Raw genomic sequence first — 23,370 nt, 5'->3', positions numbered from 1 at the left:
GGAAATTTTCCTTGAAATTTTATTATAAAAGCAGTATCAGGGATCTCTCATCAAGTTTGCTCCGACTTCCTCATAGTTCACTAAGATCTTGTCCAATAAAGTTCATTTAACTTCTTACATGTATGTCAGTATCTCTCAATTAAATAAAAATGCCATTAAAGGAAGATTGATATTTCAAGCAAATGTAGTCAAAACTAACTTAGATTAAAATATTTATAAAAGTAGAAGATAAATTATTCAAAACAATAGCACATTGATTAGAACATTTTTGTGAGGATGTAGGGGTGGAGAGGCAGGTAAGGCCTGAGACCAGCTGCACATATTACATATTAGATCATCTGCTTCTCAGCTCTGCATTGTTATAATCCTACAAAGAATCCCTTTTGTAATGCAGAAGAATTCAGAAGTACATATGTAAAGAAAAACTCTGTCATTAAGGTAACATCACAAGTATAAAAAAGAAAAAACAAAAATGAAAGCAAACAAAAAACCAATATGTACTTAATATTCTTGAAGTCTTTTCTCTAGTGTGTGTGTGTGTGTGTGTGTGTGTGTGTGTGTGCATGTATATTTACAAAAGAATAATTTTATTTAACTTTATTTATTTATTTATTTACTTATTTTAATTTGACCAGAGAGGGACAGAGCAAGAGAGAGAGAGGAAAAATGAGAAAAATGAGAAAGCAAGCTGCCAGTTGTGGTACTTGAACCACGGTAGGTCATGTGGGAGTCCATTATGGTGCCCTCAGCCACCATAATACCTGCTAGCCACTATATATTGATATTTCTAAAGCAACCTTGAAAATAAATATCTTATTTGAGTAGAAAATGAAAAGTTTTACATAGCTTACACTATTTTTCCAAAGTAAATTTTGAATATGTTATAATTAAGATATGCCATGAAATATATACATACAAATATCCCCTGTACTTTTTATCTTATGTCTATAAATAAGTGGCATTGTAATCTGCTATGCTATTTTTATTTATCTCCTGTCCAATGTTTTCAAGTGTATTAAGCTTTCATCTGCAGCACTCCTACAGTTAAAGATTTTCAGAGAAAACATAAAATGTCTTTAGATGTTGAAAAGTGATGTATGCAAATGAAATGATTGAGATCTATTGACAAGTTTATCTCTATATCTAAATCATCTCACACATATTTTTGAGAGGAAACATATTTTAAAAATCATAGTTTAGATAGCTTGGATATATCTTAGTTGTGATTGCATTATAAACCAAAATAAAAATCTTTCAGATATTACTACATAAACCCTACTGCCTATGCTGATGTCTATATGCAGAGCAGGCTTTCTGATAAACCAGGATGGAAACACTCATCCTAATAGGGGTGGGTGAAATCATTTCCCAGGAACCACGGACCATCCAGAACTAGTCAAGGATTATAATCTTCCAACAAAGAAAAGCCCTGGCCCTGATGGCTTCACCTCTGAATTCTATAAAACTTTCAACGAAGAGTTAACCCCTATTCTGCTCAAGTTATTTGTGAAATTCCAAAGGGTGAATCTCTCCCTAATTCATTCTAAGAAGGCTCTATCACCCTTATCCTTAAATCAGATAAGGACAGAACATGGAAGGAAAACTAGAGACAATATCTCTGATGAATATAGATACAAGGATTCTCAACAAGATATTAGCCAATCATATCCAATAACTTATAAAAAAAGATTATACATTATGATCAGGTAGGCTTTATTCCAGGAATGCAAGGTTGGTTCAACATATGCAAAACCATAAATGTGATACCTCATATTAACAGGAAGAAAGATAAAAACCATATAGTCATATCGATTGATGCAGAAAAAGCATTTCATAAGATACAACATCCCTTCCTGATCAAGACTCTCAGCAAAATTGACAAAGAAGGGTCATTTTTCAAAACAATAAAAGCTATCTATGAAAAATCCATAGTGAACGTCATCCTAAATGGATAAAAGCTGAAAGTTTTCCCACTGAAAATGGGTACAAGACAAGGATGCCCACTTTCTCCACTTCTTTTCACTATAGTACTGGAAGTCCTCGCCAATGCAATCAGAAAAGAGGAAAAAATAAAAGGTATTCAAATAGGAAAAGAAGAGGTGAAACTCTTTATATTTGCAGGTGACATGATTGTGTACATAGAAAACCCAATGGTTTCCATGAAAAAATTTCTGAAAGTAATGCATGAATACAGTAAAGTTGCAGGATACAAAATTAATTACAGAAATCTATAGTATTTCTATATATGAAAAACAGGCAGATTGAGATAGAACTGAAAAAAGTTATTCCATTTACCATAGCCACAAAAAGTATCAGATACTTAGAAATAAATCTAACAAAGAAGTTAAAGACCTCTACAAGGAAAACTATGAGAAGCTAAAAAAGAAATTGAAAATGACACAAAAAAGTGGAAGGACATCCCATGTTCCTGGAATGGAAGAATTAATATAATCAAAATGGCAATTCTACCAAAAGTAATCTACCTATTTAATGTAATGCCAATCAAAGTACCAGAGACATTCTTCACAAATCTATAAAAGACAATCACAAAATTTGTCTGGAATCATAAAAGGCCCTGTATTGCGCAAAACAATTCTACAAAAGAAGAGTGGAGTGGGTGGCATCTCACTCCCTGACCCAAAAATATACTACAAAACTGTGGTAATCAAAGCAGCATGGTACTGGCACAGAAACAGACACGTGGACCGATGGAACAGAATACAGTCTCCAGAAATAAATTCTCAAACATACAGTCAACTGATTTTTGACAAGGGTACCTGTCAATCCAGTGGGAAAAAGAAAATCTCTTTAGCAAATGGTGCTGGAAAAAAATGGATTTCCACTGCAGAAAAATAAATCTGAACCCCTACCTCTCACCTTTGACAAAAATCAAGTCAAGGTGGAACAAGGATCTAAATCTAAGACCTCAAACTATAAAACTGTTCCTGGAAAACACTGGGGAAACTCTGGGAGAATGGAGAAGGAGGGATTGCAGCATGGCCCCATCCCCCCTGGGGGGTGATTTCTTGCTTTCTGTCTCTCTGTCTCCCTCTGTCTGTCTGGCGAGCACATGCACCCTATAGCAAAAACCTCTCAAAAAAAAAAAAAAAGGTCATTAAAAGCTGAACCATCATAACTATTATGCAAACCCTGGAATGAATCTTCCACTTGGTTATGTGGATAAGCAATTCAGATGCTCAGGGAATCAAAGGGTAGAACACTTTCCTATTGATGAGCTTTCTCAAGGCACCTTTCATATCCTTGTTCTTTAGGCTATAGATGAAAGGGTTCATCATGGGTGTCACCACAGTGAATAGTACTGCACCAATCTTATCTGTGTTGTCAGGGTGAGTGGATGAGGGAATGAAGTAAACCCCTACAATAGTCCCATAGAAAAGTAATACAACTGTCAGGTGAGAGCCACAAGTGGAGAAGGCTTTCCACTTTCCCTCCTTGGATGAGATTCTCAGAACAGCTCTGACAATGCAGATATAAGAGAAGAGGATGAGGGCAAAGGGAAAAGTGATAACTGATAAACCCAGGATAAATAACATAAGTTCATTGATCATTGTGTCTGAGCAGGACAGTTTGAGCAGAGGGGCCAAGTCACAGAAGAAGTGTTGAAGAGTATTCTTATCACAGAAGAGCAATTGAATGAGCAGAAGGGTGTGTGTCAGGGCAACGATGTTACTGAGAACCCATGGGATGACTGTGAGCAAAATGCAGAGCCTGGGCTTCATGATAGTCATATAGTTCAGAGGGTGGCAGATGGCCACAAAGCGGTCATAGGCCATGACTCCCAAGAGGAAATTGTCAATGACGACAAATACAATAGAAAAGTACATCTGTGTAATGCAGCTCTCATAAGTGATGGATTGACTATTGGTCTGAATGTTCATAAGCATTTTGGGAACAGAGGTGGAAATGGAGGAAATATCAGCAAAGGACAGGTTGGCAAGGAAGAGATACATAGGAGTGTGAAGATGAGTATCCAAGCTGATGGCCAAGATGATGAGTCCATTCCCAACCACTGTGACCAGGTACATACCCAGGAAAAGCACAAAGAGGAGTTTTTGCTGCTCAGCCTGGTCGGAGAGTCCCAGGAGGATGAATTTAGAGATGGTGGTTTGGTTTCCTTGATGCATATTTCTGCTAATCTGAAGAAAGGAACAAAATGTGTCATATACCCCGCACAAAGAATCCAATATGGAACCATTCTGCTGCAGAGACACACTTCCTTTAGGCTCAAAGTGAATAAAGGTCCTTCTATTTATTAAGTAGAAGACTTAGGAAATGCCTTTAAAGAAGATCAGGATATAATAAATACTTCTCAGTGAATATTATTTAAACTCAGATGGGATGCTGGATGTGATTTTCCTGTTGGTTACAAATGTAGCTTAAAGCTCTCAAATTTCTATCCATGTGCAGGCTATACCACACATCCAAATACCAGAAATCCAGACAGGAATTGCTAAAAACAGTGAACAACTGGCTCCAAGAACTTTTCCACTGTTCACCAAAGAAGGTTTTGTATTAGTAATACTTAGGGAATACACTGTTGTATGGATGTTACTTCCCACTAAAGGTAGGGAAGGACTCTAAAATAACCCAATTTTGGAGACTGAATACAAGGAGGGGTGATCAGATTTTAATTCATTTATGGCTAGATGTTAAGACAATTTAGGGGACATGTATAAACCTAAAATTTATGTTTGCCTCTCACCTCTACAGTTGGGAGTTTACTGTATCAGCCCACAATGGCAGGGGTAAGAGAAAAAGATGCTGGCTAGTAAGCAATTAGGCAATTTTACCCACGCATGTCATGAGTACATGAATTGCCTATAGGGCAAGTGAATGCTGTAGGAAGTTGTTGGACTCAAGTCATCTTTTTGGGATTCTAGTCAAGAAACAGCCTGCAGAGGTGGAAGGTTGTAGGAGAATGGCATTATGGGCTGGCTCTCATGGAAGAGATAATCTTAAAGATATTAGGTAGAAATTTCATTGCCCTTGTTAGGGAACTGAATAATAGAAATTCAAAGGAAATATGCTTTGAATTGGGTTTAAAATTAAAGTTTTAAATTGGAATGAATTTGGCTGGTCATGGCTTTTTGATACATGGAAATGTATTTTCAGTACTAAAGTAAAATTTATGTAAAGCTGTAAATGACCAGAAACCATAGGGACATCTCAAAGCCCAGCTAGGAACAGGGAAGGAAGATTGAACCTTGTGATTTATTGGATAGAATCAGCTTGAGAGCCAAGAGATGTTGACTCTTGTCTTTCTACTCTCCATATAGTCTCATTTTTTTTCCTTCTCTCTTCCACTCATCTCTAGAATCACTTGTTTCTCAACGGCTTTCTCTCCATGAAGAGGACAGAAAACAGTTAACTTCTACCTCCAGGATTCTGACAAACTGAAGCCAGTAGAGGCTGGAGCAGAAGCTCTGAGTTCTTTTCACTCCTGAAAATCTTGGCTCAATATCAGAGAGGAGGGAAACATTTGTAGAAGAGAGATTCTACAACGCAACAAAAATGAGGTAAAGAACAGGCATGTATTTGTACTTAATACAGAGCAGCTTTAGAGGGTTCTGTGGTTACTAAGCTCTGGGATAGTTTGGGTTTGACTGGAAAGTGGAGTTACACATTTTTGAATGACAATCTGTAATCCCACCTTTCTGTTTTATCTTTCCCACTCACCACACATACTGTTCAGCGTCTCTGAGGTGGGCAGCCTAGCTGATTAAGATCAGGGTTAAATTCTGAAAAGCCTTACCTCTAAATTATGGTGAAATCTCAGGAAGTTAGACCCAGTGGAACTTTTTGTACTTAGCAGTGTAGCAGGTGAAGGTTGGGAGCAGTTCGTATGTGTTTTTCAGAAGTGGACTCTTCCTCCAAGCATCAGAGTTAATAGATTCATAGTACTGGGCTCACATGGGATTTTCAGCTCCTTTTAAGTCTTTTGGGATAACGTCCTCAAAGTGTTTTCCTCAAGATAAACAGTAATTTTTACATTTCAGTATTGATGAGGTAAATGGGGAATAAACAGGTAACTGCTTTTTTTTCCCCCTTCAGATTGTCTTCCTATTTGTGATTTCTTATTGTAATTTGGCTATAGCTCTTCATAACAAGTGAACTCATTGGTCTGTGTGTCTTATGCTTCCATGGACAAGGGAAATATTTTAAAAGTTCTTGCTCTGTTTCCTTTCTAGTGCCTATTACAGGGGAAAACTTAGCAAATACTTAGAGAATTGAGTTGAATTCCTTCACGAGAGATTACAACTCTAATGGTGTGCTATCTCCAGTAGGAGAGCATAGGCTATGACCCTGGAACCATTTGAATAAACATCAGCATTGGAAAGGAATGTGGAGACAGTGATTCAGTGCTCAAGGCTCTTACCTGCAAACTAAGGAAATAAACTCTGAACTCTTGATATTGAAAAGAAACATAGTGACGTGATATTAAGTGGTTTACAATGCACTGGAGAGAATGAAAAGAAAACAAACCCTCAAATGGATAGGAGCAAGGGAGGCTGCACAGTTATAAATAGAGCCAAAATCAAATAGTCTATTTCTCAATGCTTGCACATACCTCATAATATAAGGCCATTCGCATCCTTCTCACCAAGAAACAACTCAACTTATGGAGTAACTGTATTTACGGCATGTTTTAAATAGTCTGTGGCCATGACTAACATTGAAAATAACCAAAGTAATAGAAAAGAAAGAGAAGGTAAGTAAATTATTATTCTTTTTTTAAAAATAGATCTTTACATTTTTTTTAAGTGTGAACATTTTTCTTTAATGTGGTGAGTTCCATCAAATATAACCATTTAGAATAGCTTTTTCCTATGCCATATGATCATATTTACTAGTATAACAAATAACATTATAGACATTATTTTGAATGTACTGTGGCTAATAAGCATAATTTTATATAAGAATTAGGTTGTCTGTATTATTAATGTTAATATTTTCAGGAAGTACTTATGAAACAAGCTTCTTACCCCAAAATCTTACTTTTTATTTGTTGAATTTGCTATGAGTGTGTGTACTTCCTGGAGATGAGAGAGTGAGAGAGAGAGAAAGAGAAAGAGAGAGCTAGAAAAAGAGTAAGCACCTCCATGCTCCCACCCCAAGGGGGATGGCCAGGCTACAATCCCTTCATTTTCCTGTTGGGATTGTGACTTTGCACATCCATGTGCTCAGAATGCTTTTTAAGACACTGAGTCTAGTACTTCAATCACATAGTTGGCCATGTGGCATCTAGTTGCCTTAACTATCACACCACAGCCTGGCCCCATAAGTTTCATTTTTATCCCTCTTCCTGTCTCATTAGCAGGTAACCTTGCATGAGCCAAGCTATTGGAACATTGGCTCCATGTCCATAAAATGAAGGCATTGTAACCTATCCTATCTACCTCACAGAGTTTATGCACGGATCAGCAAGGTCAGTAAACATTGAAATATTTTGGCAAATATGAGATATCATAAAATGACAATTATAGATAATTTACTAAACTTAACCACCAAAATAATATTCATGCCTATACCTAAAAGGTTTTAATCAAAGTAGCTTATCATATAATAGTCAGTTAAGCAAATGAAGACTACATTACATACACTATTTTTCTAGCCTACTCTATTGAGTCTAGTTTTTGGAAAGACTTAATTTAAGAGAAAAAAATGTGGGCTAAGATATTTGTTAGTGTTTATACAAACAGACTGCTACCATTAATTTAAAAATAGGAGTTTTTCCCCCATAAAAATAGTTCATTATTTAATTTTTTTAAAAAAGTTTTTGATATAGGACATGTGTGCTCCCTGGAGAGAGAGAGAGAGAGAGAGAGAGAGAGAGAGAAACTGAGAAAATCACGTTGGGGGGCAGATGGTCATGCTGCAGTTTCTTCTCCTCTATTCTTCTCTTGGGATTTTGGGTACACATGCACACGTGCCCAGTGATTTTCTCAAGCTGCAAGTCTGGGACTCCAACCATGAAGTTGGCTTTGTGGGATCCAACTGCCTTAACTACCTGGATGGCCCAAGTGCATTCTTTAATAGGGATAAAGATGAATAAGAATTCCATTCATGTAAACATTAGCATAAGCAAGAAAGGAATATTATACATTATATGGATCATTCAGATGATTCAACTGAGTTAGTCATACAACCAAATACTTATTCTTCATATTGATTATAAATGCTGTAGTCAGTTCAACATATATTAACAATGAGACAGCTTTAACATTTAGAAATGTGAAGCATGTGTGATTGTTTCCAAAGGGATATGTGATGTAGCCTTCATTTCAAAGAGTTTGAATTGATTGAATTACTGTCTGGTATATATTTTTATTTTTGAACTAATAATTCCATGGCCTCATCAAGCCCAGTGCCTTTAGTGGCTAACGTTTTGAATATTTGCCACTTTTGGTCCTTCAGGGATGGCAGCCCAAGTGAATTTGCCATCTCTGAAAGAGTCAAGGTCATTTCAATGTTCTGTTTGCAAACTCTACAAAAATGGTTTTTCTGAGATCTTTTTCCTCCAACACAGCAGCTAATTAGGCCTGGAAATGCTAGTTTGATCTCAGGTACAAATGTCTACTATATAAATAACTGCACCTCTGTCTGGATAATATTTCACTATGACCTGATATTTGTCTGTTCTTCTAGATCCCAGACTTGGAATTTAAGGTTTTTGCATCTTACTATCTCAACATTAAATCCAATAGTAGGACTTCTCCAACTTGTAATCTGTACAAAGTTGTGCTTTTTCCCACTCCCTCTAGTCCTAAAACCAAAATCCTTGTTTCCCAGCTCTAAACAGTGTGGAAAAAGTACTACAGAAAAAGACACCCATGATGAAATGCCTGTCTGCCCTTACTGATCCTGACAGGCCCTAACCTCAGCTGCTTCTCCTGTATGAATCTGGGCACTTCCACTTCCACTCCTCTTGGCTCCAGCTCCAGAGCAAAGCAGTTTCCTTGCCAGCCAGGTTAGCCAGCAAGGTCTACGTCAGACTCCTGGGTTCCAGGAAGGGGTGATAAGTTGTTACTTCTATTATTTATTTATAAAACTAATTGCAGCTAGCAAGGAAAAGAGGGAGAAATCAGAAACATTTTTTTTTTCTGTAACTTGTTCTTCTTATATTATAATCTTTGTGTGGACCTTCTTGGAAGCAGAGTCATATGCAAGAATTTAAATATTGACATTATTTGGAAAGTAAAACCCTAAGGAAATTAAGAGATAAAACAGAGGGAACTGAGGCAGGGACAAAAGCAAAGCAGTACAATAAAATGCATCACTTCAAGAGTCATTGTTCACAATAAGCATGGCAGATCCAAAGATTACTCATCACATATGATCACTGAGGATGTGTGATTCCTCTGGAAAGAGATAGCATTCCAGGGAATAGTCCATAAAGAGAAGGAAAGTTATTTATAAGATTTGTTTATTCTAGCATGTGTTTCTGCTCTGCTTCCCTGAAATTCACCTTATGAGAACTGTACTTTCCTAAAATTGCAGGTTGTGTTGTCTGGCCCCTTGGTGACTCCATAGAAAATCAGGAATCATGTTTTACAATGTAGCTATTATTCTGAGTCCAGAAGAATAGGAAAATTTTGTGTGAATCGACAGCCCTCAGAATGGGAAAATATTTTTGTAAACTATGCTTCAAATAAGGGACTAATAACCAGAATACACAGGGAACTCAAGTGGCTTACCCAGAATGAATGAGGAACCCAATTAAAAGATAAGAGAATGAGCTGAAAAAAAGTCTCTCCAAGGAAGACATACAAATAGCCAAAAGGTATATGAAAAAATACTCAACATTCCTCATCATAAGGGAAATGCAGATCAAAACCACAATGAGATACCACCTAACAGCATTCAGAATGACTAATATTAAAAAAAAAAAAAGAAAAAAAAGAAACACCTTGGCTTTTGACAGAAAGTGGATGAATATGGAAGATTTACTGCAAAGTGAATCAATCCAGGCTATGAAGGAGAGACCGTGTATGTCTCCACTTAATATATACTGACTGTTCACACTCTATAGCTGACACTGAATGACTAGAGGATACAGAAACATAGAAAATGGTTATAGATACAAGATATAGCGTGAGAAGAGGGTTGGAGAAGTAGGATAGTATGAGGAAAGACATTAAGAAGAAAAATGGAGAGACAAGACATTTGTCCGACAGAGAAAGGGGTTATTATGTGTTGATGATGCTGTGTATGTTATCCCCAACTGGATTGGTGAGAAATGTATTCATGTTGTAATATTCACTTTACAAGCTAAGTGGCACATGTGACTGAATGTATAAGAGAAATTAAAATAAAATTTAATTAAAAAAGAAAAGAGAATAATATAAAAGGCATTCAAATAGGCCAAGAAGAGTTGAAAATATCTTTATTTTCAGATCATATGATGGTATACTTAAAAGACCCAAAGAATAACAAGAACATTCTCAGATAAACAAAACCTGAAAGAATTTACCAGCACCAGACTAGATCTCAAAGAAGTTCTCAAAGGAGTGCTATATCAGAAAAATTAGATATAAACACACAGAAACAAGAGTTCAAAAATAAGAAAATGGCCAATTTAATCACAAGGACTAGTCTGGAGTTGAATATTATATCCCAGAATTCAATCGAGAAGATTGAACCACAACAGAAGATAGATTAAGTACATGAGACTGAACTGGTGAAATAGCATTTTATGACTTTTGAATAAAATATTGCTGATTTTCTTCTAGGCTTTTTTGTCAGGTCTTAAAGATTTATGTCCTGTCTTAAGGTGTTCATAGGTTCATGTACATACTACTTGAGAAAAATCCTAAACCTGTTTCCTGGCTTTAAGTTTTAAGCAAAGTTACTTAGCATTTCTTTGATTTATTAAAGTTAAAACTGCTTTTCTTGAAATTATCAGCTGAATTTGCTATTGAAAGTAGACTATTTAAGAAATTGTGTGATCCATAAAATGAAGGAGGAAGGAATGAAAGACAACTGTAGACACCAGAGATAGTGTGAGAAGAGGGGGATAAAAAGAAAATCTTAAAAAAATATTGAAAGTGACAAAAAAAGTTGAAGGACATTTCATGATCCTGGATCGGAAAGAGTTAATATAATCAAAATGGCAATTCTACCCAAATTAATCTACATATTTAATGCAATTCCAACAAAAATAACAGAGACATTCTTCATAGATCTAGAAAAGATGATCAGAATTTGTCTGGAATCATAAAAGACCTCGTATTGCCAAAGCAATCATGCACAAGAAGAGTGGAATATGTGGCATCTCACTTCCAGACATAAAAATATACTACAAAGCTGTGGTAATTAAAACAACATGGTACTCACACAGAAACAGAAATGTGGACCAACGGAACAGAAAAGAGTCCCCAGAAATAAATTCCCAAACATACAGTCATCTGATATTTTAATAAATTTATTTATTTATTTTTGTATATACATTCAATCACATTGTTTAGCTTACAATGGGAGCATTTCAATATGTGAACATTTCTCCCCAGTACCGTTGGTCAAAATATCTTCAACAACACCACACCTTCCCATCCTGTCAATGCTCTACCTCCATATCCCTTCTCCAAATGTCCTTCGCTAGGTCCCACTCCTCCACACACTCCTCATCTGACATTCACACCCATCTCCTGTGTTTGTACAACCGTTAGTCAATCAGTTTCAGTCATAGAGTGCAGACATTCGGTATATATTAAGTAGTTACATACAATGTCTTTTCTTCATATCCTGGCTTGCCTCACTCCCCAGTAAATCTTCCATATGGAAAAAAAAAATAAAATCTATTTCTTGCCATGTGTGCAAAACTTTCTGTAAATTCTATGATACTTTGTTGCATCCTAACATAATTATTTCTGTCCTTCAACCCTCTACTGCCTTAAACAATTACTATTTGAAGCTATATTTCTGTTAATTATTCTATTAACCACTTATTACTGCATTCACATATTACACATGTGTTTCATAGTGTCAACCTCTTCCTAAATGGGAGAATCATGTTGGCTTTTAAAAAAAGAAAAGGGGATATGTGAAGGTATGCATGCTAGCAGCAGGAAGCAGTTATCAGAACACCTCATTAATTATTCACTGGAGCTGGTTGACACATGCCTTAGATACCAGTGGACTACGTGGAAAAATCTACAGGGCACGGGAAAATCCTGACCCTGGCTAGATCATGTAATGCCTGTCCTATACAATGTTTATAGCTTACACATTATCTTCTTCGATGCATACGCAGATCGCCTTCCTCAAAGCTGCAGAGGAACAGCGTAAGTAATCTGACTTGACCTATGACACATAACAGGATCATACATGATAGTAACAAGGTCGAAAAACATATACATTAACATCCTTATCTCTAACCATAGAACTTCAACTGCATCCTTGAAATCTGGCACAACAATTCACAGTGTCTAGTAAAATGTTTAAATAAAGAAGCTCAGCATGACTGAGCAGCAGCATGTCTGTGTTCATCTGCATTTCTACTTCTGCATCTGTCTCCTTTCTTTTTTTTCCTTCCCAGGACCAAGTCCCAGGGAGAATGCTGACAGTATTACCATCCAGAGAGATGTTACTCTTAAGCTTGCAAGCAGATGCCAACACTGAATGTTTCAGAAACACCGAATATTGAGAATGTGTGTGTGTCTCTCTCTCTTGCTTTGCATTCTTCCTCTTCTTTTCTTCTCCTTCTTCTTCTTCTCTTCTCCTCCTCCTCCTCCTCCTCCTTCTTCTTTTCTTCTTTTTCTTTTAAATATATTTGTCCTATAGGGTGCATACCCTCACTAGAGAGACACAGGGGGAGAAAAAGACATCATCCTCAGCAGGGGATGCATGATGCAATCCCCTTTTTTCCATTCTCTTCTCAGGATTTTGAGCATGCGTGCACATTCACCCAGTATGATTTTTAAGTCACTGGTTCTGGGATTTGAATGTGGAGTTTGTCATGTGCGATCGAGCTGCCTTAAACTCTATGTCTCATGCTGGCCCAGCTCCTCTATCTCAATCAGAGCAATTCCACTTCACTTTATTGACTTCAATATAAACTTTTGTAAATGGTGGAGCAGCACTTATCACTGTAATACTTGAAAATCACAGTATTATGCTCTATAAATACTCTAATGTAAATTACGTCAATAAGGAGGCAGTTATTAATATGGAATATTAAAAAATGATTAAATAACATTCTAAATGCTTTAGAGAGCTTATGTCAACAATACTACATAAGTGGAAATAAATAATTTAAAATTAAATAGAAAAAATCTATGAATAATGATATAAACCATTTATTTTTTTATTTATTCAGTATATATATTCATGACTTCATGAGCGAGAGAGATAAAGTAAGAAAGTCAGACAGAAATTGGATCTGCACACTCAGTCACCCCTACATTCAGCCAATCAGGACCATAATTATGCATTCATACATGTACCCAGCATTCTGAAGGAGGATTCCAGTGTGATGAAAGGACCTTGAAATGAATGGACAGGAGAACAAGTAGATGCACTGGATCCTACATGGCCAACTGTAAAATTGAAGTCCTGGACCCAGAGGCTCAAAAAATACACGTGCTTGTGCATGTAAGCCAAAAATCTTAAGTTAAGAATGAAGAAAGAACTATGGCATGGCCATCCCCATCTCTTCACAAAATATCATTTCTATGTTTATTTTTTTAATATCTAGAGACAAGATGTACATTATAAGCAGATAACAAAATTATTTCTTGGCAGAAACAACACTAGTCAAAGGCATTGTTTTATTTCAACCTATAATTTTATATAAAACAAGAATATCAATCAATTAAAGTATTATCAAATATTGTGTAAAATTTTTCTATAAAGTCATTCTTCCATTTATTAATGGACTGTATGTGCATTGGAAGTTTTGGGTATACTTACTAATTGCACAATATTTTTAAACTAAGTTATTCATGAAGACTTATCTGTGACTACTACTGTTTAACAATATTGCATCATTTATTTACTGAGAATCTTTGCGTCTATATTCATCAGAGATATTGGTCTGTAGTTTTCCTTCCTTGTCCTGTGTTTATATGTTTTAAGGATAAGGGTGATAGAGGTTCCATATACTGAGTAATGAAATACTTTTGATTTTAACTGATGGAACATTCAGAAAGTAATTAGCAGATATACAAGATGCTCTCCCAAAGGTAATTATGCACAATTTGTTTACCTTCAACGAGATTACAACTGCAACACAATGAGTCTCAGGTGATTAGGAAAAACTTAAGTGCATTCTACAAAAGCCCAAGATTAAAACAAAGAAATCAAAACAGAATCCCAACTAAGGTAAGGTGAAGCAGGGGTCTTTGTCACTTCTAAGGACAAATAACTTAAAGTGGGTGATCACTAAGATCTTAAAGAAGCCAGTATTCTGCAATACTCTCTTTGTTCCTCTTTTCAATAAACTTTTCAATCATCAGTAGGATTAAAGCTGAGGACAGACTTGTTATACAGTTCCCAATACTCTGCGTTCTTCATTATTTTCACTAATGTGGATTTCAATTACCTCACTGTTTAGTTATATATTTTAGCAAGAATCTGTCTCTATTATTATTTATGTGCCTCAGTATCCTTGCCTCTTAAATATCATGTAATTTGAAGTCATATTTTTCATTTCTTCATGGACTGCAAGTGTGTTTGGAGGGGTTATGTACACCTAACATAACATATACATGTTATTTTGGAACTAAGATGTTCATAAAGACTGATTCGTGTTTTCCCCTTTAAATGATACTACTAACTACTTCCTAGAGTTAGTATATACATCCCATGAGTTAACACTTGCAAATTCATAGAAATGTGCTCAGCACAAAATGAATTCCATCTGTTTCTTGACAGAGGGTTGTGTACTTTTTCCTGCGGGACTTCTCATGATACTTCCTTAAGAGTGTATGAGTAATTTCTAATGGCCAAGTCCTTTTTTTTTTCTTTGAGAGAGATTTTTGTTATAGTGCATGTGCACTTGCTGGAGAGATAGAGAGACACAAAAAGTGAGAAATCACTCCCTTCCCCGGGGGGATGGCCATACTTGCAATTCTCCTCATTCTCTTCTCCAGATTTTGGGCAACGCTCACCTGGGCCCAGCATGAATTTCAAGCTGCAGGGTCCAGGACTTGTACCATGCTTGACTACATGGGAGTCCAGCGCCTTAACCACGATGCTGACTGCCCGTCCCTGGGCAAGTCCCTTCTGTGAAGAAGAGGGCGATATTATATGTAATGAGTAAATGGGAAAAAAATACATATATGTCAAATACCACATTTCTCCATCAGAGCAGCATTTTCAAGAAATTCACTCTTGTCAAGAATCCTGAAATGTCTTCTTGTAATTCATGAAAAAACTGGTTCTTTCTCAATTAGTAGGTTTCTTTCAAATATCACTTTGTTAGACTTTTTCTTGATGACCAATGTGAAATTATGTACCCAGTTTATATTAATGAATCATTTTGTTAATGTATTTATATAGGCATTATAGCTTGCAGTTATCTTGTTCATTTATTACTGTAACTAATTTTGACTTCTCCCTTGATACTGAAGTAATTGTTACATTAGGTGAAGGACAAATAATATATTTGAAGCTTGAACATTGTCTGAAACGTATTAGAAAAACAAATATGTGGTAAATAAATAAGTAAGAAGCTAATTAAAAGAAATAAAAAAAATAGTGTTTTGAGACGAGCAGTTAGTGTAATGGCTATGTCGCTGGACTCCCACATGGTCGACTGCGGTTCGAGTTCTGGAACCGGTGGCTTAAACTCACGCCGGGCACATGTGTGTGCGTGCCCAAGATCCCAAGAGGAGAATGGAGGAGAAGGGATTGCGGCGTAGCCATACCCCCTGGGGAGTGATTTCTCGCTTTCTGTCTCTCTTTCTCTCTCTGTCTTTCTGGTGAGTGCATGCACCCTATAGCAAAAACCTCTCAAAAAAAAAATAGTGTTTGATGTCAGAAACAAACTGATATCATATATTCAACAATATTAAGATTTATTTTGGTATTATTTCTCTGATTCTTTTTACATTGCCATTACATTCTGTATTTCTGACTCTGAAAAAGTAACTATAATGCCTTTCTATTCTCTCCTTTACAGAAGGAAAAAAAAAAGTCCTAATTTTTAGGCTTTCATAATTGAAACATGTATTTGATGTAGTCTCGAGTCACAGGAACTTAACTTCCAAATATTTCAGTAAGGCATTATGACAAACCCCTCAGCCAGGTGCCCATCACTGAGCTAGCAGTTGTGGCAGCACAGACAGGGTCTCAAATTGGTTTTGACAGGGTAAGGTGTTCATTTTTATTAAATAGCTCTTGAAAAATATTTAGCCAGGCTAAAATAGCATGCTGATTTTATGCCAAACCTATGTAATGCAATTTTCACATGTACTATTAAATGAGAATGTTAATATTATTACATTAATCCAAAATATTAAGAAGGATTAAGAGATTATTAAAGAAGATTGACATAATGAAGAAGGGACCATCTGGGGTGATTTGAACATTTTTTTTCTTACTAATGATGCTAACAAGTATGTGTACATTTTGTGACAATTCTTTGAAAACTACACTTCTGACTTTTGTGCCTTTCCTATATATCTTATGCATCAGTAAATACTATTTATAATATAAAAAAGCAGATGCAGATGTATCTATACAGATAAACGATAGAATTCCAAGTTCAATATACTTCTAATAAATATTTTAAAAACATGAAAATATAAAAAGAGAGTCAAGACAATGCCTAGATACGTGTGTTTTGGGAACTAGAATTTTCAGAATAAGGAACTGTGAGAAATCAACTGATTATATGGGGAAATACAATTCCTGAACCCTTTCTCATACTTAAAGCAAAATATAAGCTATGTGCTATCAATGCAAATGTTTGCAAACATAGAACAAATTAAGTGAAAATGGAGTAAATCCTCCCATGTGGCATAATGATGGATTGATTCTCTTTTTAATTTTCTGTACTTAATTTACCATACTTACTTTCCCTGCTTAATAAATGTGTTAGAATAATACATGATTTAAAGAAATCTCACTGAAGAAATTGCCCTTGACCTCTATTGCAACCATAGACAAGGGTTCTTAAAATTTGTAAATACTTTTCTTTTTCTTCCCCAAATAGATAAATTTTCAAACTCTTACATGGATCCAGGAAATTTTACCCAGTTCACTGAGTTTATTCTCACTGGTGTCTCAGCCACTCCACAGCTGCAGATTCCCCTCTTCCTGGTCTTCCTGGTAATCTATTTGCTGACTGTGGCTGGCAACCTGGGCATCATCACCCTCACCAGTGTTGACTCTCGACTCCAAACCCCCATGTACTTCTTCTTACGGCATTTGGCTATCATCAATCTTGGCAACTCTACTCTCATTGCCCCTAAAATGCTGATCACTTTTGTAGTGAAGAAGAATACTATTTTATACTATGAATGTGCCATCCAACAGGGAGGGTTTGTGTTTTTCATTGTTTCTGAGATTATCCTGCTCTCTGTGATGGCCTATGATCGTTATGTGGCCATTTGTAACCCCCTGATGTACATGGTGGTGGTATCCCCACGGGTGTGCCGTCTGCTGGTAGGCCTCACATACTTCTATGGGTTTTCTACAGGTACGGTGGTTTCCCCTTGTGTATTCTCTCTGTCTTATTGCTCTTCGAACATAATCAATCACTTTTATTGTGATACTACACCTCTGTTAGCATTGTCCTGTTCTGATACAAAAGTTCCCGAGACGATAGTCTTTGTATCTGCAGCTGTTAATGTGATTTTTTCTCTGATTGCTGTTCTAGTATCTTATTTCAACATTGTTTTGTGCATTCTAAAAATGCATTCATCAGAAGGGAGGAAAAAAGCCTTTTCCACTTGTGCTTCACATATGATGGCTGTCACAGTGTTCCATGGGACACTTCTCTTCATGTATGTGCAGCCTCAAACTAATCACTCATTAGATACTGACAAAATGGCTTCCGTGTTTTATACACTAGTGATCCCAATGATGAACCCCATGATCTACAGCCTGAGGAATAAGGATGTGAAGGATGCCTTTAAGAGACTTCTATCAAATACATGCTGTTCCTTAAAACCAATGTGATTTTAGAAAATATAGGTTATAAAAAGGTAGTTATGTTTCCATTCCATAAAAGGTAACAAAAGTTAGGTGGATGACTTACAGATTTACGAGTAATTCTGAGAATTCAAGCAGCTAGGATTTGGAAACATTGACTTAAGAATAAACTGAAGCTGTTTGATTTATGAGAGTAATATATAAACCAATCTTTTGTTCTACAATTTAGCCGAGGAATAAGCTGGGGAGTGAGTTGGAAGAAATGTTTCCAGGAGTCAGGAGAGATATGTTAGAATGAAATTATATAAGTTTGACAAGAACAAAAGATGTAAATGAGAGAAGTCTATATTTCAAATTATTTTGTCTTTTTGTTTTGTTTTGTTCTAGGGTTCATGGAATCACCAGAAAGACACACACACACACACACACACACACACACACACACACAGAGAGAGAGAGAGAGAGAGAGAGAGAGCTAAAATGAGAACTCTACCCACTTCCTTCCCAGGAAGATGACCACACTGCAATCCCTTCTCCTTTTCTCCTCTCAAGATCCTGGGGAAAAGCGAACACACACACACACACACACACACACACACACACAGACACAGACACACAGACACACACACACACACACACACACACACACACACCATGTGTGTTTTTTTTTTTTTGGAGAGGTTTTCGCTATAGGGCACGTGCATTTGCCAGACAGAGAGAGACATAGAGACAGAAAGCGACAAATTACCCCCCAGGAGGGATGGTCACGTTGCAATCCCTTCTCCTCCATTCTCCTCTCGAGATCTTGGGCATGCACACACACGCACCTGGCGTGAGTTTTAAGCCACCAGGTCCGGGACGTGAACCACGGTCGACCACGTGGGAGTCCAGCGACATAGCCATTACGCTAACTGCTGGTTCCCACCATGTGTGATTTTTCAAGTCATAAGTTTCTGAATGTGAACTACACAATCTGCCATGTGGGATCCAGTACCTTAACCTCCACACCACCTGCTGGTCCTCTTTTGGCTTCTTTTTTCATTTGTTTCTGGGTAGGGTTGGGCACAGTGGCTCAGTGCATTTTAAAACGATAATAGCCAATGACTAAAGTCCTTCTTAAACTAAATTAGTAAAATGATCTGATAATTACATTAAAATAAAATTTCTTAAATTTGTTTGAACGAATGTATGTAATTGATAAATTCATATTCTGAATACTAACTGTATGTGTTTAAAACTACTTTATTACAATAAATATTTTTAATGAAATACATAGAAGCTCTCCTTGACTACAGTGTCATGCTGGGTTTGGTTTATAAACACTGCAGATTCTGTAAAAGTTTGTCTTTCCTCTTGCTGCAAGTATTCTCCTTTGGTGTATAAAATAAATGTACTTCAGGCGGGCCAAACGTGTCGCCGCTTAGCACTTTGCAGAGGATGTGCAGTCCCATGTGACTGACTGGGGTACCCAACCCTGACCCAGCAGCAACTTATTGGGCATGCACCAATCTCCAAGATCTTGACAGACTGGAGAACTCGAGGGAAAAAGATTGTGGCATGATTGCAGCTTGTTTAGTAGGTGCTTCTCTCTCTTTTTCAAATGCATACTCTATTATGAATAAATTAAAAATAAATAAATAAATAAACTGTGGTTTCCTAACGGTTACAACTTTGTGTGCTAGGTTAGTGGCCAGTCAGTAATTGGTGTTAAAACTATTTTAATTCATATGTCTTCCACCTCTGCTGCTGATTCGTGTTTGGTTTAGGGAGTTAATTAAAAAAAAAAAAAAAACATATTCATGCGCTAGCAGCTGACATCATTGGTTAAGGCACTGGATCCCACATGGCTGACTCTGTGATTTGAGTCCTAGACCTAAGGGCTTAAAAAACATTCCAGGCATACATGTCCAAGATCCCAAGGGGAGAATGGAGAAGGGATTGCATTTGCCAGTGTAACCCTCCCCTCAACTCCGGGGTGATTTCTCACTTTTCCTCTTTCCTTTTCTTTCTCTTTCTGTCTTCCTTTGGTGAGCATGCATGCTCTTTGGCAAAAATCTCAAAAAAAATATTTTCAAATAGGTCCCAGTATTTACCAACATGAAATATTTCTCAGACTAGTCCAATTGAGCGTCTTTTTACAAGCCAAATGATATATAGTAATTGAATGTTTAAAAAAATAATGAGAATAATAATAATGATCTGAAAAAAATGATGAAAAGCTATTTGATGATGAAGATGTGGATAGTAATGTCTTTATCTTGACTGATATGCATGGTATTCCTTCTGGAAAAAGAAATGCAATATAATTCCTGCTTGAAAAAGAAATATAATACACTGTAAAGATATATGTGATTCAATGTAATATAAGCAAGATTATGATAATAATAAATTAAATTTTAAAAATTAAAAAAATAATGATTTTCCATGGTGGGGAGGGGATATGCCCCAGTATTTACTTTCTGTCAATCACTATTATGTATCTAGTGTATGTGTATACAGGTTATCAGACAGCTAATAATGTGAGGAATACTGGGGGATGTATCTATTCCCTCAATGGTCATTTCTTTTTCAAAATTTATTCATTAAATTACTGATCTGCCCTCTAATCTTCCACATGTTCCAATTATGACCATCATCTCAAGTTAAGGGGATTACATTCATCACTAGTCACAATTTTCTGTACTTTATGCCTCACTTCTGACCTTTAGTATTGATGTTGCTAGTTTTCATGGTCAGGCATGTGTGACCAAGAGTCAGAAAAACAACAATTTGTGGGACCAGCAGTTGGCGTAATGGCTATATTGCTGGACTCCCACGTAGTTGATTGCAGTTCGAGTCCCGGACCTGGTGGCTTGTGCGTGCGTGCCCAGGATCACGGGAGGAGAATGGAGGAGAATGGAGCATGTGCGTGCGTGCCCAGGATCACGGGAGGAGAATGGAGGAGAAGGGATTGCAGCGTGGCCATCACCCTCTGGGGGGTGATTTCTCGCTTTCTATCTCTCTGTCTGGCGAGCACACGCGCCCTATAGCAAAAGCCCTCTCAAAAACAAAAACAAAAACAAATGAAAATGGCACAACAATGATGTATAATGAATTATCAGACTAACAAAAGACTCAGAAAAAAAGAAAAAAAAGATACCAAATAGCCAAGACAAGTGCAAAGGAAAAATTCTTAAAGGAAATAAAAGGTGTTACTCCTGTTAACACACAAGTGATAGAAAAGCAAAACCCTATTGCTGTTAAAAAGAATGTTTGAGTGGAATGAGTAGACAATCAAACATGTCAGAGCATTGCCTTAAACGGCAACATAATCAGGAAGAAAACATATATGTCTTTGATTCTAAAAAGGTGAAAGAGGAGAAGAAACTTTATAGAAAAAGTTTGAAGCAGATGTTCGTTCATGAGTTTCAAGAAATGAGTTCTCAGTAGTATTGAAGTGCAAGATGAGGCAGCAAGATGTCACTTAGGACTTCCAGAGCTACCAAGAGAAGTCAAACACTGGCTTTGAACCTTGAAAGAACAGGTTGACTCTCTTGTTAGGGGCTAATGCCACAGGTGACTTTAAGTTGAGGAAATACTCATTTTGCATATTTTTTTAAGAGAGATTTTTGCTATGGGCTGCATACACTTGCCAGAGAGATAGAAAGTGAGGAATATCCCCAAGGGATTGGCCATGATGCAATCCCGTCTCCTGCATTCTCCTCTCAGGATTTTGGGAATCCACACATGTCCACGGACCCAGTATGAGTTTCAGCCTGATGGGTCTGGGACTTAACTTTGACGAACTACGTGAGAGTACAACAACATAACCATTATGCACTCTGCTAGTCTAATCATTTAGCATTTTCAAAATCCTAGGGCTCTAAAGCATTATGCTAAATCTGTTCTGCCTGTGCTCTAGAAATGGAATAATAAAGTCTGGATGAAAGCACATCTGTTTACAATACGGCTTACTAGATAGTTTAAACCCACTAGTAAGTGTTATTTCTCAGAAAAACAAGCTACTTTAAAATATTACTGTTCATCGATAGTCTGTTGTCATAACCAACATCCTTGTTGCAACCTTTGGAACAGGAAGTAATTTGGATTTTCAGGTTTTATTATTTAAGAAATACTTTTCATAAACCTATAGCTATCTTAGGTACTGACTCTTCTGATAGATCAAGGCAAAGTAAATTGGAAGTCTTCTGGAAGATATTTATCATTATTGATACCATTAAGGACATTTGTGACTCATAGAATTAAGTCAAATTATAAACTTACAAAGAACTTTGGAAGAATTTGATTTTAACTCTCATGAATGATTTTGGTTACTACAAGATTTCAGTGGAAGAAATAACTACAAATGTGATAAAATAGTAAGAGAAAAATAATTCTCTGTGGAGCTTTGAATAAGTGACTGAATTGCTACAATCTCACAATGAAATCTGAATGTGAAGGAAAGTGGGAGAGGGGAAGAGTGCAGGAAGGGAAATTTGGGAAAAAATGGAAAAGACATTTGTGGGACACAGATGTGGTTTGTCGCCTGTTGATGATGTCATGTACAGTATTCTCAACTTGCCTGGTGTATGGCATATATCATGTTGGGTACAATCTCTTTACAATCTAAATGATATATAATGATTGACTGTTTAATAATAATAAATAAAAATAATATTTAGAAACATTTTTAAAGAGTTTCTTCTATGGTTGAGCAAAGAAACGGGCTCATTAAAAACTACTCCTGGTTGTAATAAAAACAGAATTTGGAATATTTAGTTGATAAAACAGCAGCTGTGTTTGAGTGGATTCACTTTAATGTTAAAGTATGTTCTACTGTAGAGAGCATGTCACCAAACACCATTGTACCTTACAAAGACATTTTTTATGAGTCAGTTGATTAGGCACACGTTATTATTGTTGTCTTAGATTTTAAAATTGCTGCATTCACTTCCATCTTCAGCAACCATCATTTGATTTGTCAGCAGCTATCAACATGTAGGCAAGACCTACCACCAGCAAAAATATGATTGTTCACTGAAGGTTCAGGTGACTCTTAACATTTCTTTTTTCAGGTTGAATTGTTCTTTTATTTACTTTTATTATTACATCTACATATAATTGGTATATATTTTTCTGCCTTTTTAAAACAAAATTTTTATTTTTTATTTTAGTTTGATTAATTGCCAGAGGGAACATGTGATTTCCAGAAAGAGAGAGAGAAAGCATGCTCCCCCAACTGGACATGGTTACACTGCCGTCTCTTCTCATCTC

At 36.5% G+C, this 23,370-nt stretch overlaps 2 protein-coding genes and 1 pseudogene across 2 annotated transcripts; 1 reads left to right on the top strand and 2 right to left on the bottom strand.

Annotated features, from left to right (window-relative positions):
• Positions 1 to 3,197: 3,197 nt before the first annotated feature.
• On the bottom strand, positions 3,198 to 4,172 carry LOC102480109 (olfactory receptor 1S1). Its single transcript, XM_006148740.1, has one exon. The coding sequence runs from the start codon at positions 4,143 to 4,145 to the stop codon at positions 3,198 to 3,200; it is 948 nt and encodes a 315-aa protein (XP_006148802.1). The 5' UTR covers positions 4,146 to 4,172.
• A 4,174-nt stretch (positions 4,173 to 8,346) lies between these two features.
• LOC106734877 (ADP-ribosylation factor-like protein 1 pseudogene) lies at positions 8,347 to 8,854 on the bottom strand (annotated as a pseudogene).
• Positions 8,855 to 17,196: 8,342 nt separating this feature from the next.
• Positions 17,197 to 18,144, top strand: LOC102479695 (olfactory receptor 8J3-like). Its single transcript, XM_006148739.1, has one exon. It carries the CDS (start codon positions 17,197 to 17,199, stop codon positions 18,142 to 18,144), a length of 948 nt encoding a protein of 315 aa, XP_006148801.1.
• Positions 18,145 to 23,370: the final 5,226 nt, after the last annotated feature.

The sequence above is a fragment of the Tupaia chinensis genome, unplaced genomic scaffold (assembly GCF_000334495.1).
Source record: "Tupaia chinensis unplaced genomic scaffold, TupChi_1.0 Scaffold000242_1, whole genome shotgun sequence".
Taxonomy (NCBI): domain Eukaryota; kingdom Metazoa; phylum Chordata; class Mammalia; order Scandentia; family Tupaiidae; genus Tupaia; species Tupaia belangeri.
The sequence above is the reverse complement of the archived record's forward strand: the minus strand, read 5'-3'. Positions and strand labels throughout refer to the sequence as shown.